Below are 17,994 nucleotides of genomic sequence, written 5' to 3'. Positions count from 1 at the left end.
ATAAGTTTATATTATTACTATCTTTATCTTTAATATCTTAACATATTTTTAAAATATGTTTAAATGGCATCTCTACCAAAACTACAAAAATTAGTCAGGCATAGTGGCTTGCACTGGTACTCCCAGCTATTTGGGAGGGTAAGGTAGGAGGACTGCTTGAGTCCAGAAAGTGGAGGCTGCAGTGAGCCAGGATTGTACCACTATACTCCAGCATCAGTGACAAAGCAAGACCCTGTCTCAAAAAAGTAAAATAAAAATGTTTACAGAGGCCTGGAAAAAAGAGTTTTATCTGGAAACCTCACCATTAGAAATAACTTATCATAGCATTTTGAAGTTTTGTACATGTACCTCTAGGGGAACTAACATCATAAGAGCAAAAGCTGAGAGTTTCATTTCCCCCTTTCTAATCCCTAATGGTAAACTCTTAAAAAATCACCAGGACTTTCCCACTGGCTGTGCCCTAGCTCTGAATTCCTCAGCTCCTCACTCATGGTAAGGTTGTTGTTCACCAGATGGAAGTAAGTGGCTAGAGGAAGGGAAGTTTTGTTGAAGGATATGCTTTGGTGATTGCTTCTCTCAATCAATGATTTCACTGACAGGAACTTCACCTCTAAGATGGCACCCACTAGCTGCTGGGTCAACAGCCATCCACATGGGTTTTTTCAGAGCAAAGCAGAGTTTCCCCAAAGTGTCTTGGATCTCCAACAAGACAGAAAAAAAATTAGCAAGGAGAAAGAACCTTCATTCTCTTTCCTCTTCCCTTCCCTTCTCTTCTCCCTTCTTCTCTCTCAGTAAGAATTATTTCCCTAATAATTGTTATTGCCCTAATCTCCTTCCTTCCATGTTTACAGATGCCATTTAGGCATCAGAAGACTTATGCTGAGTCCCAACTTTTCCGTTGATGGCCAAGTGATTGTGGGTAAGTCTTTAACTTCTGTGAGTCTCAGTTTTCTTACATACAAAGTTAGGATGAAAACATCTCACAGGATTGTTGGAAAGACAAAATGAAATAATGGATGGGAATCTGTGGTGTGTAATATAAAATGCTGTGTAAACTCTAGTGGGTTTTTTTTTTTTTGTACCTCATATGAGGGAAATTCTGCAGTAATTTTTTTTCTATCTTTTCCTGGGAGGCATTGTCTTCTTAATGCATTTAATTTAATAGGGGTAAGGCCAGAGAAATAATCACAATCACCAGCAAATAATTCGCTGGGTTTTGTTCCGGTTTGAGAAGGGAAGAGGTCGAGGCAACAGCAGAGAAGCTTTTCTCCAGTGGTTCAACAGTGGACATTATATGGAGATAATGAGCATAGGGCCAGGAGAAAAAGGCAGAGCATCAACATCTCATCGTCTAGGAGGTCAGTCAGACACTGTACATGCTCTGTGTCAGTCTCCTCTCTTCAGAATTAATAGCTGCTCTTCCCAAAACAAACCTTGTCAAAGGAGATTACAATGTATAACTCCCCCAAAGAAACTTTTTAGCCACTACCTTATAGAAAGGAAATGACATGTGTCCTGGGTCATTTCTGGACAATTGTGTGATAAGACTAACTATGGAGGACAGAACTGGTTAGGCATTCAATACACTTATTTGTCATGAAGCGGTTGACTGGCAGAGTCACCTAGCACCATCGGTCAGTTTTCAAATAGTCACAGAGTTATCACTACTCATAGTAACCCTCCAGAAGCATCATCCACACAGAGGGTGAGCTGTGCATTAAGGGAACTGTTCCCCATTGTCATTGTTCATATTTCTCTTAGGGTGCATATTACTTTCTGCTTTGCAGAGTTTCTATTTATTTATTTACTTTTATTTTTTTTATTGTACTTTATGTTCTAGGGTACATGTGCACGACATGCAGGTTTGTTACATATGTATACATGTGCCATGTTGGTGTGCTGCACCTATTTACTGGTCATTTACATTAGGTATATCTCCTAATGCTATCCCTCCACCCTCCCCCCACCCCAAAAGAAGCTCCGGTGTGTGATGTTCCCATTCCTGTGTCCAAGTGTTCTCATTGTTCAATTCCCACCTATGAGTGAGAACATGTGGTGTTCGGTTTTCTGCACCATTTATTAAACAGGGAATCCTTTCCCCATTTCTTGTTTTTGTCAGGTTTGTCAAAGATCAGCTGGCTATAGATGTGTGGTATTATTTCAGAGGGCTCTGTTCTGTTCCATTGGTCTATATCTCTGTTTTGGTACCAGTACCATGCTGTTTTGGTTACAGTAGCCTTGTAATATGGTTTGAAGTCAGGTAGCGTGATGCCTCCAGCTTTGATCTTTTGGCTTAGGATTTTCTTGGCAATGCGGGCTCTTTTTTGGTTCCATATGAACTTTAAAGTAGTTTTTTCCAATTCTGTGAAGAAAGTCATTGGTAGCTTAATGGGAATGGCATTGAATCTATAAATTACCTGGACAGTATGGCCATTTTCATGATATTGATTCTTCCTATCCATGATCATGGAATGTTCTTCCATTTGTTTGTGTCCTCTTTTATTTCATTGAGCAGTGGTTTCTAGTTCTCCTTGAAGAGGTCCTTCACATCCCCATAAGTAGGATTCCTAGGTATTTTGTTCTCTTTGAAGCAATTGTGAATGGGAATTCACTCATGATTTGTCTCTCTGTTTGTCTGTTATTGGTGTATAGGAATGCTTGTGATTTTTGCACATTGATTATGAACCCGAGACTTTGCTGAAGTTGCTTATCAGCTTAAGGAGATTTTGAACTGAGACGATGGGGTTTTCTAAATATACAATCATGTCATCTGCAAACAGGGACAATTTGACTTCCTCATTTCCTAATGCTTTGCAGAGTTTCTAAAGCTTCACTGCCCAACATGGTAGCCACTAGCCACATGGAGCTAAACTTAAATTTAAATTTGAATTAATTAGTATTTAATAAAATTTGAAATTTAGACTCTCAGGCAGACTGGTCTCATTTCAAGTGCCCAGTAGTTACATGGTTTAGGGGCTGTACTGGCCAGTATAGACAGAGAATATTTACATCTTTGCAGAAAGTTCTATTTAATAGTACTGTTTCAGAATACTCACTTACCATTTCCATCACCCTTCCCTAGCTATTATACCGTTCTTTGTAAATACTTCTTACTGCGGTTTGAATATCCCCTCCAAAACTCATGTTGAAATTTAATCACCAACATGGCATTATTGAGAGATGGGGCCTTTAAGAAGTGAGGGAAGACGTCAATGATAGACTGGATAAAGCAAATGTGGCACACATACACTACGGAATACTATGCAGCCATAAAAAGGAATTAGTTCATAGTCCTTTGAAGGGACATGGACAAAGCTGGAACCATCATGCTCAGCAAACTAACACAGGAACAAAAAGCCAAACACTGCACGTTGTCACTTGTAAGTGGGAGTTGAACAATGAGAACACAGGGAGGGAAACATCACATACTGGGGCCTGTTGGGGGGGTGGGAGGAAAGGGGAAGGATAGCATCAGGACAAATACCTAATGTATGTGGGGCTTAAAACCTAAATGACGGATTGATAGGTGTAGCAAGCCACCATGGCACATGTATACCTATGTAACAAATCTGCACGTTCAGCACATGTATCCGAGAACTTAAAGTTTAAAAAAAATTGTGGCTTGGGAGGCTGAGACGGGTGGATCACGAGGTCAGGAGATTGAGACCATCCTGGCTAACAAGGTGAAACCCCTTCTCTACTAAAAATACGAAAAAATTAGACAGGCGTAGTGGCAAGTGCCTGCAGTCCCAGCTACTCTGGAGGCTGAGGCAGGAGAATGGCGTGAACCTGGGAGGCGGAGCTTGCAGTGAGCTGAGATCACGCCACTGCACTCCAGCCTGGGCGACTGAGCGAAACTCCGTCTCAAAAGAACAAAAAAGAAAAAAAAAATTATTCCGAAAAAACCCAAGACTGTCAAATTTATGAATATAAAATTTCTGCTGAGTTCATGACAAAATAGAAATGTGTTATTATCTCAAAAAAAAAAAAAAAGAAAGAAAGCAGTGAGGGCAAAGCCCTCATGAAAGGATTAACTCATGCATGGATTAATAGATTAATGGGTTATCATGAGAAGGAAATGGGTGGCTTTATAAGAAGAGGAAGAGATACCTGGGCTAGCATGTCAACACACTCAACCTCATCACCAAATGATGTCCTACAAAGCCTCAGAAATCTTCAGAGAGCTCTCACCAGCAAAGAGGCTCTTATTAAATGTGGCCCCTTGACCTTGAACTTCTCAGCCTCCATAACTGTAAGAAATAAATTTATTTTCTTTATAAATTACCCAGTTTCAGTATTCTGTATAAGGAACAGAAAAGGGACTAATACACCTCTCTTTGTACATTTACCACATTGTATTATGATTATGTGTTTGCACATGTGACCTTCTGATGAGTCTGAAATTTTCCAAAAGAACAACTTTCCTTCCTCATCACCACATCTCCAGCAACAGAATATGGCACTTGGCAGGTGCTCAACAAATGCTAAAAGCAGGGATGAATGAATGACTGAATTTCGAGCAAACAAGTTAAACACGTGTTAGGAACTTAAGGTGTCATTCATATCCCTCCCCCTGAAATTCTGACAGATGCATCACACACATGAAGAATAGGGAAAAAATGTAGAAACAAAATAGTTTTATTAATCTGGGCAGGTATCTGGTACCCACAAAACAGAGGTATAGTAAAAGCTGGGATAGGGAACTCTGGAAGGCCTCCTGACTACTCTATACCTCTTCTTCTCAGTCTATGCCTATTTTATCCCCAATCTCTTAGGTGCTCTTACCACAAGAACCTGAGGAAATACTAAGCCAAAGTAGTCCCATACGTTCCAGAGAAAAGGAAATGAGGCAGACAGCAAGAATGAGCATGCGTGCCCCAATATGGAGTGCATCACTCATCTAAAGGACCTATCCTCACACAGCACCAGTTTCTGGGTCCACAACCACCAATGTGGTTTTTTTCTCAGAAAAGAGATTTTCTCCAAAATGTCTTGGATCCCTCCCTAGAGAGAAAAAAAAATGTTTTGTCCGACGGAGCACCTCTAATCTATGGGGTATTAGAGAGTGCTCTAGATACTCTTACTATTCTATATAAGAAAACAAGCACTTTTTTCTAGATAAAATAATGTTTATTGCAATATCAACACACTTACAGAGATACACTAGAAGTAACCATATTAGCAACCTAACACATCAATCCCTTCAGAGACCCTGGGCCCATACCTACCAGGATATAATATGTCCAACTCTTGTGAAGCTTGGGCTTGTCTGTCACATTAACTATCCCACTGCTATCAACACCACATCTGTGGCAAGCTGGATGCCCTGGAACATAAAAAGCCTCACTTTCCTGATGTTATTCCTAAACTAGACTCTAGGGGGTACCTGCAACAGAAACTGTCAGTTCCTGAAACTATAGCTGAAGTTCTCCCTAGATGGAATGATGTCCAAGTTGCATACAGAGAACTACGTTCTTCCCGTAAGAGTAGTTCTCTGTTAGATTCATATAACATCCTAATGGTTTTGGGAGACATTGATGATAAAATATCTACAGTTTTAGGAAGAGTATCTTATTTAGATGTCAGCCCCAACCCTCTGTTCATAAGACTGTGCTCAAGCAGGAGGAAAAAATAAATTAAAAAAAAAAAGTAAAGAAAAGAAAAAGAAAGAAGCGTTTCCTTTCCCATCTGTGAGGAAACTAGTCCTCTTTGTCTCTTCTGATATGGCAAATGGGCAGCTGACCAAGCAAAACCTCCAGACCTCCCAATTTGAGGTTTTATTCCAAAGATTACAAAATTCATTGCTTAAAACTCATTTATTCACATATTTATTTATGTACTCCTTCTTTTATTAATCATTTTATCTTTGCTAGGTCCTGTGGCAAACACGTAAATGAGATACAGCTCCTACCCCAGAGGACTCCCATTATAGCTGGGCTGGTTGATCTAAATGAAAAGGGGACCTTGAGGTATGTTCTTCAAGAGGGCACAGAGTGCTGTGACAGTATTTTAGATGGAGAGCTTATTTCTCCTAGGGAAAGGGAGATGAGAGAAATAGAAATTGGGAAAGTCTTCACTGAGGACAAAAGTCCTTGAGTAAGTCCTTGAAAATGAGAAGGTAGGTGAGAAAGGACATCTAGGACTGAGAAAAAAAAAATGTGAAAAAAGACAAGGAAGCTTGAAAATGCTCTATGGAGCCTGCCAAGGGGACTGTCACTGAAGTTGCTGAAGCTTGTAGATGGGTCACAATGGTTACCTCTGAAGGTCACATGGGTCTCCACACAACTCTCTCCTACTTGATCTCTAAGAACCTTCCAGTTCTATATTCTTATGTTTCTGTCTGTTTGTCTTCTTAGTATCCTCAAGGTAAAACTGAGTAGACAGCAAATATTTAAACATATACAATTTCTAGTTCCTTTCTTCCCCATACACCAAGGTTATCAAACTTAGAAAGACAAAATGAATAAATCTGCAAGGGGTCTACCATAGTGTTCATTAATTCTTGGCCAAACTTCCCCAAGGCAATGGATTACTAGGGTTTTGTAACAGTACTTGATAGAAGTGCCTTTTTTTTTTTTTTTTTTTTTTTTTTTTTTTTTTGAGACGGAGTTTCGCTCTTGTAGCCCACACTGGAGTGCAATAGCACGATCTCGGCTCACTGCAACCTCTGCCTCCCGGGTTCAAGCAATTCTCCTGCCTCAGCCTCCCGAGTAGCTGGGATTACAGGTTTGCGCCACAATGCCCAGCTAATTTTTGTATTTTTAATAGAGACAAGGTTTCACTATGTTGGCCAGGCTAGCCTCGAACTCCTGACTTCAGGTGATCCACCCACCTCGGCCTCCCAAAGTGATGGGATTACAGGCGTGAGCCATCGCACCCGGTGATAGAAGTGCTTTTTAAGATTCTCTTTATTGTTGCTGAGTGAGAGCTTTGATTTTGTTTGAAAAACATATGGTTCAACACATTTTCCCTTGAAATTCATTTAGACAAATTAAGAAAAAGGAATCTGCAAATCTCTGCAATCCATTTCACCAAATACCTTTAAGAAAAATGTGCAGGAGTTTTCCAAAGTCCTAAACAAGCACGGTTTTCCCTTCCTGCTATTAATAGAGGAATATCTTATTACAGTGCTGTAAACACAGCCAAACTGAAAAAAATGAATTTTAAATGACGTTAGGGTTTCCAAAGAAAACCACAAAACAAACTCAGAGTTAAGGCGATAATGCATCCCTGTTGTACCTTGGCACAGAAGCAAGCATTTTGCAGTGACCATCTGGGATATGTAACACAGTAATAAGTGTGAGGGCACCAACTCATAGAAAAGCCAAGAGGCAATGATTTTTTTTCCTGCCAACTGTGGTATATTGGAGTATGAAAATATATATATATATATATATTTTTTTTTCATATATATATATATATATATATATATATATATATATAGCCAGCAAACCAGCATTTCAGCTTTTACAAGATGTTCGGTTATACCAACAGTGTTCTTCACTGTTGTATCCCAAATGACTAAAATGATGCCAAGGAAAGAGTCAATACTTAATATTTATTAATTTAATAAATACTGAAATTGCCAACCATTTCTTATGGTAATAAAATGTTTGTGATACTTTGGGATCCTTCTGTCTTTCTTTAAGATACTGAAGGAATCATTTATTTCTCCAAGAATATTCAGGTGTGTTGGGAAGAGGGGTAATTTATCAAGTACTATTAAATGTATACACCTGAAAAGTACCTTCGAAATATATTACTACTACTACTACTGCTGCTGCTACTACTACTACTACTAGGAATGTCAAAAGGCTGATTGAAAGAGCTCATCAAAATGCTTTTGTCCTCACACCAAAGACATAAACAACAAATTTTTTTTAAAAGTAGATAAATTGGATCTCTTCAAGATTAAAAGCTTCTGTGCTGCAAAAGACATCATCAATACAAGTAAAAGACAGCCCAAAGAATGGGAGAAAATATTTACAAATCATATATCTGATAAGAAGCTTATATCTAGAATATATAAAGAATTATTACACCTCAATAATAAAAAGACAACCTGATTAAAGAATGGTCAAAGGATCTGTATAGATATTTCTCCAAAGAAGATATACAAATGGCCAATAAAGCACAGAAAAATATGTTCAATGTCATGAGTCATCAGGGAAATACAAATAAAAACAACAATGAGACATAACACCCACTAGGCTGGCTGTAATAAAAAAGGTTGATAATAACAACTGTCAGTGCAGATGTGGGGAAACTGGAACGCTCACACATCTCTGGTAAGTATGGGAAATGGTGCAAGTACTTTGGAAAACAGTCTGGTGGTTCCTCAAAAGGTGACCTCAGAACCTTCCAATTCCACTCTTAGATATATAGCCAAGAGAAATGAAAGTGTATGTATGTCTATACAATAACTTGTACAGAAATTTTTATAGCAGCATTATTCATAACAGCTAAAAAGTGGAAACAACCCAAGTGTCCATCAACTAACGAAGAGATAAACAATTGTGGTATACTGATACAACAAAATATTATTCAGCATTAAAAATGAAATATTGATACATGCCACAACATGAATGAACCTTGAAAATATTATGCTAAGTGAAAGAAGTCAGTGCCAAAGACCACGTATTGTATAATTCCTTTGACATTGGTGCCCAGAACAGGCAAATCTATGAAGTCAGAAAGCATGTCAGTGGTTGTCTAGGACTTGGTGATAAGGAAGGAGTGGAGGGAAAAGGAAGGTGACTAATAATGGGCATGGAGTTTTTTTGCAGAGTGATAAAAATGTTCTAAAATTGATTGTGGTGATAGTTACACAACTCTGTGAACATATTAAAACCATTGAATTGTTCAATTTAAATAGATGAATTACATGGCATGTGAATTGTATCTCAATATAGGTGTTATTTAGAAAAATGTCTTGGTCTTTTTATTAAGTAATTGTAGTGACATAATTAATATGATTTTAAAATATGGACATAGGATGTGTGTGTTGATTCAGCCTTGTATAAACTCAGTGAATTGCAGAGTAATAAACTGCATCATATTATTGTATCTGAGTCTCAGTAGGAATAAAATCATTCAAAAAGACAAGTTCAAGTGTTTTCTTGAAGATTTAAATGTATTTTGAATGGACTTGGAATGATCTCCATATATTACAATAGACTGCCATACTTATTTCAAAACAAAATAATTTAATGCCATGTAATTAAGAGCATCACGAAAAGGAAATTTTATTAATATCTTTTACTATTCACTATAAAGTAGCAAATACGTTACTAAGTATAGCTTTCTTCTAATATTAAAATACTAAAATTTATCCTATAAAACTAAAGCACAGTTCCATTTAAAGGATAAATTCCACAAAATTCAACAAATCAAAAATAATATTGATAGTGTTATGTTCTTTGTAAAGCCATACAGTATATATATTCAAAAATAAACAGAATATATTCCAAAAGATACAATAGTTTTATAAAACTAGTTTCCCAATAGCAAGCTAAATATTTATATAATAGGACCATATGAATTAGAAACTAAAAGGAATAGTGACAATTATCATCCCAGCCATTCCTTTCACACATACCAAAACTGAGACATAAAGCAGCTAATTTTTTACCCAAAATCATGATTGAGAAATCCATAGTTTGAAACTAAGTTCTCTAATTCCCAAGGCAATGTTGTTCTCATCATACCAAAGTTCAATGAAAAGATAGCACATTATTTGAAAATCTATCAGCATGTAGAGGGATACTAAGTTTATATATCTGTTGAATGTTTGTATACTTGAATATATTTGTCGATTTCTAGCACTGATAATTTTTAAGGTTTGAGCTCCTAGAATGTTGTAATCATGTATGAGTACTTAACTGCTCACATATTTAACCTTACTCTCAACTTATCTGAGCATTTCTTTTTAGAAAGGATGAACAATGAGATTAAAACACAACATGGTAATAATTTAACACAATTAGTTCTTAAGGGAAAGCTTAGAAAAACCTTCATTTAGATGAGCCAATAAATTTCTCATGAGGAAATAACACTGTGTTACACTTTGCAACAAAGCATTCTTTACAAATCTCTCTAATTAGAGACAGCATCAGGGTAGCATCCAACAGCTCTACCAAGGCTCCTGAAAGAAGTTTATGAAATGATTATTTTTAATGCTCTGCACCAGGACTTCATGGGACACTGCAGAGTTTAGTTAGGGATCTCTCTTCTTGCACCTTCTCCTTCCCATACAAATCTTCCCAGAATTGTCCTGCTGCAAAAATTACTCTTTTTGTTCCTCCAAGTCAAACCTCCAGCTATCTCCAAAGCTGCTGTTTATTAATTTCATACTAAGGTGTGAGTTACTGGTAGGATTAGGTCTGGAGAGGTGATGAAGAGCTATTTACATTTTAAAAGTGAGGTTGCTTTTCCTCAGAATTTTGCTAATTGATGTAAAGAGTGAGTATGATCCTTCCTTATATAGGTTACGCTGTGCCCCAACCTCCTCTGGGGGCCACCAAGGATTCCTGACCCCCTACATTCCAGAAATCAAGGGTCAACAACTGGGTGCCTCACTTGTGAAAAGCTGTTGACCTCTGGAAGGCAGCTTGTAAGGAAGCAAGTGTTAATTTTCAAAATGTGACCGGTCTTGATAGCAGCAACCTCACCCCATCACGATGTCCCTTGGAATGTTTACTAGTCAAGGGGCATAGAAGTAATCTGTCATCACTAGTCAGTGGTGCAAGCCACTCATTCTTGTAACCTTGCTTTTCTCCCCTGGACTCAAAACAAAACATACCACCCCATCCCTTTCCTCTCACATTCAAATTTTCATGTGTTCAACATTTGTCAGGGCCTTCACCTTCAATGACATGGTCAACACACCAAGAAATTATATTTAACACATGAAGAATGAACAGCAGGCCCATTTCTTTCTGCCATGTGATTGAGAGGTACAGAATTTGCATTTGGGGTATGCATGTGTGTGCTTATTCTAGAAACAATATTTTTAGACACTAAAATGATTACCCTCAAAAATCATAAAAGGGTTTAATAACACACTTTAATATAATTTTAAGTACTTTTTAATAAAATACAGATATATAACTATCCAGGTATGCATGTCATTTAATTCAGCAATAAAAGGCTAGTCTCTGAAGTGACATGGTGATTAATATTTACAGTAAAACCTAAAAAACAAACAGCATTTGTACAAGATTGCTAAAATTTTACCACAAAAAAAGGTTAATAAAAAATTATACTCATATTGTAGTATCATCTGAAATTATCAACAGCAAGAAGGAAAATGTTCTTATTAATACATATGGGTATAAAGCATTACTTTCCATGTTTTTTCAAGATGGGAAACTCTCTGTTCTTGAATTATACACTAAGCACTACAGCTGAGATGGACTCATTCTTAACGCCTTTCCCCAAATCTTTGTCAAGCTATTAATGCCATACCCAAACATCTTACATAGATCTACCTACTGCAAATATTTCATGTCCCTTCAAGCTAGTTTTAAATTTAAAAATTCAATACTAATTTGATGAACTGCTAAGGAATCCAAAAGGAAATTTGTTAGTATGTATAAACAGAATCACATCCTGTGCAATTTCAACAGTATATCCCCCTAAATATCTAACAAATTGTATTGTTTCAAAGTGAAACAGCAAATCAGGAGTTGTACCCTTTCCCCACCAAATCCAGGGATGAGTTAAAGCAATTCTGTTTAGCAATGAGAGGAAATCATGCTCTTTTGCTTAAGATATATGAAATGTAATGAATGGGTCAATGCACAGACATGTTATTTTACTTTCTCCTCAGAAGGGGAATGTGCCTCATCATGTATTCTTAGCCTTTTTCATTTATCTCATAATGTGCTCTCAAAGTTACTTGTTTTTAACTATTCAACCATGCATATATTATTTTAGGAATTAAAAACATTTAATACTGATTTTAATTTCTCCAGTTCTGAGGTTACAAATTCTGTTGAGGTTAAAAGTTTTATAGTTCCTTTATCATAATTAGTATCTTCCTCCTTAGTCCTCCAAGAGGGCCTTTATAGTAATGGGCTTTGGCCTTTGCACTATAGCTCCCAAAAGACAGATTGCTGGAGATAACCCACTGAAATTCCTCACCGCGTTATTTAACACCATACAGGCTTAGGAACTATCTGTTTTGGCAAAGACGCAGGCAGACGGACAAGGTTAAGGAGGGGGAAAGGATTGAATGTGTAGAATTACAAGATATAAATAAGTAGCATAAATGCATTTTTTACTTATATACTATGGGTCAGGAAGCTCAAACTATACAAAAACATAAGGTATAGTTAACAAGAGTATTACTCTTGATTTAAAAGATAGACATTTCTCATTGGAATCAATGAATTTGAGGTGGATTTATTTTCCTTTTGCCATTCCATTCATATCACATATTCCTCTCCTGGTGAAAATTGGAATTTAAAAATGTTTATAGAACATTCTTTAACGGTCTATTTGATAATTAAAATAAGCAAGAAATAAAAAATACTGGAAATTTGTTCTCTACAGATGAATAAGAACCTCTTATGTGCCCAATGCAAAGTCAAAAAAATAATCATAAGCCTCTCCTTTACCTTCCTTAAGAAAATAACAATTATTATGGGTTATGATTTTTTATAGACCCAAGGTCATATGGTATCTGTGGTAAATAAGAATAAGCAGGAGTGAAAAAGTTGATTACAAATACCTCAGAACTAACACTAAGACTTCAACTGGCTTTTGTATTTTAGATTCTCACACTGTGTCCAAGAATAACAGAAATCACAAGACTCTACATGCTGGTTACTATTGGTTATCAACACGTCAAGTATGAAACCGTTTAGAGCATTTTTCTGATAAATTAAGTTATAAGTGTTTATCTGGATAGTATCATTGCCAAGTTTTAAGTTTACCATCTTGTTTTTAAAAGAGTCTGAGAACTTTGCTTAAATATACTACACACATGCCAATACTCTGTGCAACTGGATGAAGCAGGGGAACAATAGGGGCTGTGATACTCCATGTGCTATGTATATACAGCATACATATATACCATAGATAATTACAATCTCACCATGATAAAGTCAAAAAACCCAGTGAGCCTTCATTTTCTATTATATGTACATTTTATAAACTACAGAGAGTTTCCACATAGCTTTTAAAAAAGAAAAAGAAAATACATTAGACAGATTCAAATGTCATTTAACTTAAAGGCTTCATCAGACCATATGTGCAGATACTTGAGATGATGACAGAGTTAAGCTTCCTAGGGTCCTAGAGTCAAAGAAACTCTGCTGACCCCCACTGCTAAGCAGGTGCACTCCTTCCACAGGGGGCAACATCTGCCGATCCGTCATGGTCCCACTCGGTGAGGACCCCAAGAAGCTTCCTTGGGAAGAAACAATTTTCTCAGGACTGGCAGCCAGTTTGGGGGATGTGGAGAAGTTATATCCATACAGTGCACAGGGGCTGTGTAATCTGAAAGTATTATAGGAACCCTGATGGGTCTGGTTAGTGGCGAAGGCGTTGCTGGAGGGTGATGGCATGATATACTGGAGCTGGGGGGACATTCCTGAAATCTGCATAGATAAGCTGGTCTGTGGGCAGCTGAAGGTGTCCCCGTCAGTGCCACCCATGGACATGTTCACGGAGGTGCTGCTGCTCACGCCCACATAGGAGGGAGTCCTGGGTGGGGCGAAGGTCTCACCAGCCTGATTGGTGAGCCTGTTGTAGGTCTCGGCCAAAGATGTGCTGTATCGGTTGAGGGTGAGGCCCGAGCGGGCACAGGCAGAATAGTCAGCAGGGGCCAGACTACATAGCTGGCTGGTGTTGGGCCCCAGATGGAAGGCAGGAGAGGAGCAAGAGGAGCCAGACAAAAGGTGAGGGTGAGTGGCAGGAACGCCATTCCCAGTACCTTGGAGCAAGGTGGAGGAACTTGCATTGCCTACAAAAGAAGTTGAAATGTAAAGAATGACTCCACAGTCATCCTTTCCTTCAATTTTGTAAATATGAGCTAGACACAGCTTGTTACAAGGCAAGGGTTGGGGGGAATGCTACAGAGATGAAAAGGAGATGGTCTCAGCTTTCAAGGAATTATCTGGTTGAAAAATCTCATTTCCAATTAGAAAACAAGTTGTTGAATCACATGCTAATACAAGAGCAGAGGTCCAACAAACAAACAGTCCTGTGAAACTCAGAGAGGGTAGTTAACCCTGTGTCCAACCAATGGCAGCGATGGTGCCCCCTCTGGATCTGCTGGCAGACTGATGTTTGCAAACTTGACAGAACTTAAGGGGAGAGGAGAATTCCAAAGGGCTGGACAGGTTGTAAAACCTTCATTGCTCTGGTGATGGTGTTTTGCACAGTGTCTCAAAATAATCCAAAAGCCCAGTCCAATCAATGATTATCTGAAACCCAGCACAGTAAATTCTCACTGGAAGCTGGGCAGGATGGTGGTAAAAAGCCTAAATGTAGGAGTGAGCTGAGAGTGTTACCTATGGAGCAGACCAGAGAGGAAGCAACATCGCTTTCCATGCAGTTCCCTCTGAGGAGAAATCAGCCCTGGGCTGCTGAGAAATATTCAAAGATGAGCCCAGGAGAATCTGCCTGAATGTGCCTGACCTTCTCATCATTAACCCAACAGGAGAACCCTGCCCAGAGGCAATTCTGCTGAAGAAAGAAAACAAACAAGATGTGAAGAAAGGGTGGAGTGGGGGCACCATCAAAAATTTCTTGTGAAGAGCACCTGGCATGAGAGCACCTCTAATTTTAATATGAGATTTAAGGATGAGGTAAAGGTCATGAAATATATAAACAGCCTAAGACATCTAAGATTTAATCTGTGACAAAGAGAGCCATTTTTTCCTGATCCATCCCTATACCATGCAGAAGACAGGTGGAATCTGTAGGACAATGTTGGTGATGAGGTCATTATTGTAAGTATAAATAATGACTTGTACACTTTTAGTGCCCGAGTTTCTAGGCAGGAATGGGCTGTATATATGACCCAGGAGACTTTGTGAGTTACCTTGCTTGGGAATTCCAGGGATATCTTCAAAGGTCAGAGTCCGTAGTGATGGTCTCCAGAATGCATATGATTCCACCAAGGCTTCCAAACCCATTCTAAATGGAAGGGGTCAGGATAGGGGTGGACAAAAGAAGTCTAGTTAGGAGCATTTGGAGCTTTCACCAGCAGCAAGCATCTCAAAACAACACTGGTATTGACAGTACCCCCACATTGTCAGGTTAGGAGCTTGCATTGGCAAGAAGAAATGCTTCAGCAATGGGCTAACATTTCTGTTACCAGCAGCAGGAGAGAACTGAAACCACCCACCTAAGTTGCCTGTTAATGTTCTCTGGAAAACTCAGCTGACCTAAGGGGTGAAAAGCTGTTCCCTTGGGCTAAGAAGCTGAGGTGAAGAGAGACCATTCTGGCTGCTGTGAGTCCAAGGCTCTGCTGTGATCTGGCACACACCCTCTCTCCTTGTCCTGTTACTTCTCCCTCTAAGTGAGGAAGGCATTGCCACGAAAGCACATTCCTGGAAAACCAGCTCTTTTCTAAGAGGCATTACTGCCCATCATTTGATGCCTCGGCAGCCAGTTCAGGGGAGCACTTGTCCAAAGAAGATTGATTGACTTCTTTCTCAGGAGCACAATCTCTACCAAACCCAGTGTAGCCAGGCTGGGCTCCCACCAGCAACAGGAGGGCCATGAAGAGACGGCACTGGCCTATCCCTGCAGTGTTGGAGGAGAGCAGGAAGGTGACCTCACATGGCTATCTGGTATATGGAGTTACTATTAAATCACAAATTATTTTAAAGCCCTGAAATACACTTAATGAATGGATACTTAAAGAGACAGGATAAGTTTGATATAGGCTATTTACATGACATATGTATATTTTAAAACAAGGGCAACTACTCTAAATACATATATCAACCATCTCCTACCATGAATGATTCAGAGACTTCCCTTCTGTATATCAAGTGACTAAGTCCTCTGGGTTCTGGGAACGAGGCCATTCACTCAACTAGATCATTCTCAAGACAGCCACACCTGAGACCTCATCGCTCTTCCTTCAACCACCTCAGCCCTAAGTAATTTGTTGATCTAGATAACATTATACTTTTCATGAAACCTGTAGCTCTACTGTAGAAAATACTTGCTTCCTGGGATGTCCAATAATAGACATCTCCTGTGATTTCAGGTATCTTTAATAGTTTGGCTCAAGGTGCTACCACCTCTGGAGTCCCTGCACCCCAAGTCATAACCTGCAAACTAAGACTAGAGTAATCCACCCCAGAGAGTCATACCACATACACAATATGGCGAAAGCTCTCTAAACACCAAAGGTAAGTGACTTGTGCTGTTAAAATTATCTTACACTACTTATCCATCTGTTCCAAGGCTTCACACACAGACTTTGCTTCCTTAGAGTGTTCAGGGTATAGTCTCTGTTAATTGATTTCTGTACTCACTCTGGAGGAATATGCCTACCCCATCTTAGTGATATAATGATGTATTTATGCATATGTGGAGGGGTGGTGTGTATACATGCACAGACTTGCATGCATGAACACACCTCATGAGGCTGCACATAAGCCTGACTCATCTCTTAAGTCACAGGCTCTGGGGGTGCAGCTCTGGGAGCACTTCAAAGAGATGTCTGCAGCCCCAGAGGGGATAGTGCAGGACTGCCAAAGAGCAGAGCAGAGCACAGAGGGGACCTGCACCTGCTCCACCTGGCCTACCCTGAGAGAGAACAGAATCTGGCTTCTGATGTAATCAATGTGCCACAGAGACAGAATTATTTAGTGGTAAGGATACTAGACTGGGGTCACAGGGACTGGGCTGGCACTGCAACTCACTGAAACTCATTGTCTGACCTTAAGTAAATTTGCTAATCTCCCTGGACTTAAGTTTCTCACAAAGAGAGGATGAGATTACAAAAGCTCTGAAACCCTTATTAATCCTAACACTGTTTCATTCTAAGTGATTTTTCTTCCAAACCACTCATCATATCTGTGACCAAACTACAAGCCAAATCCAAGTTCATGCCACTTGATAGTATTTTCTGTACTAGTGTATTGATTTCTGGGCAGTTTGGCAGACGTGGTCAGTTCCAAACCCCATGTTGCCTGTGGGTGTGTTTAATACTGGACTAATGAATTCTGGGTCCTGTTTAGAATATCACCCTCTATTCGGTTTATACCAATACTAAATTTTGTGACTTTCTAGAAATACAACTATTTTAAATGCAAAAGAATGTTAAGACACAGCTTAATATAAAACAGCTTATTATTATCACATAGATGAGTTTGAGTAATTGTAGTTTTAAATATTAAAAATACTAAAGTGATTATAGAGCAGTCTTGAGGGAAGTTTACTAAGATAATTAACAAGCAACCACTGGACTTAGAAACTGAGTACAGAGATGTATCTTACTGCATTATTTGCTTTAGCAGTGTAAACTTTATTACGATTCAAATACAAATCCATAAACTAAATTCTTAGGGAGAAGTTATTGATCATCACAAATATATAACCCTAAGCTTTAAAGAGATGCTCTGAAGGTGACATATCTACAAGTGATCTGATTTGGAGCAATCGATAATTTTCTTAAGGCTGCTGTTTCACACTGCAAGTTCCAGAAAGGATTTTAGATATTTTGCAGGAAACAGTTATAAAATATTTATTAGCTGAATCTGGACATTTTTTAAAAAGCCTTCATTTTCTCCAGTAATGGAGACCTTTCCTGGCTAGTTAAAGAAAAGATAAAAGGCACCTCCTGCAGGAGTGCAGCCAAGGCGATAATTTATACAAGATGCCTTTGAACAATTTCCACATTTTATCACCACCCTAATTTCTGCTATCAAATGGCCAAGTTTATTTAGTAAAATGGTTATGTTTTTCCTGAAGTATTTAAAGAGAAGAAATTTTTGTACTTTCCTGAGTAAAAAATTTTATAGG

At 38.6% G+C, this 17,994-nt stretch overlaps 1 protein-coding gene across 2 annotated transcripts in view; it reads right to left on the bottom strand.

Moving 5' to 3' along the window:
- Positions 1-8,551: 8,551 nt before the first annotated feature.
- Positions 8,552-17,994, bottom strand: part of LOC105496044 (T-box transcription factor 18) — a 32,768-nt gene continuing 23,325 nt past the window's right edge. For both annotated transcript variants that reach the window (XM_071096762.1, XM_011766084.2), the window contains 2 exons: positions 15,053-15,147; positions 8,552-13,969 (listed from right to left, as the gene is read on the bottom strand). In XM_071096762.1, the coding sequence (XP_070952863.1) occupies positions 13,245-13,969; positions 15,053-15,147 (820 nt within the window). In that variant the 3' untranslated portion in view covers positions 8,552-13,244. The remainder of the gene's footprint in view (positions 13,970-15,052; positions 15,148-17,994) is intronic.

The sequence above is a fragment of the Macaca nemestrina genome, chromosome 5, assembly GCF_043159975.1.
Source record: "Macaca nemestrina isolate mMacNem1 chromosome 5, mMacNem.hap1, whole genome shotgun sequence".
In the NCBI taxonomy this organism is placed as follows: domain Eukaryota; kingdom Metazoa; phylum Chordata; class Mammalia; order Primates; family Cercopithecidae; genus Macaca; species Macaca nemestrina.
The sequence above is the reverse complement of the archived record's forward strand: the minus strand, read 5'-3'. Positions and strand labels throughout refer to the sequence as shown.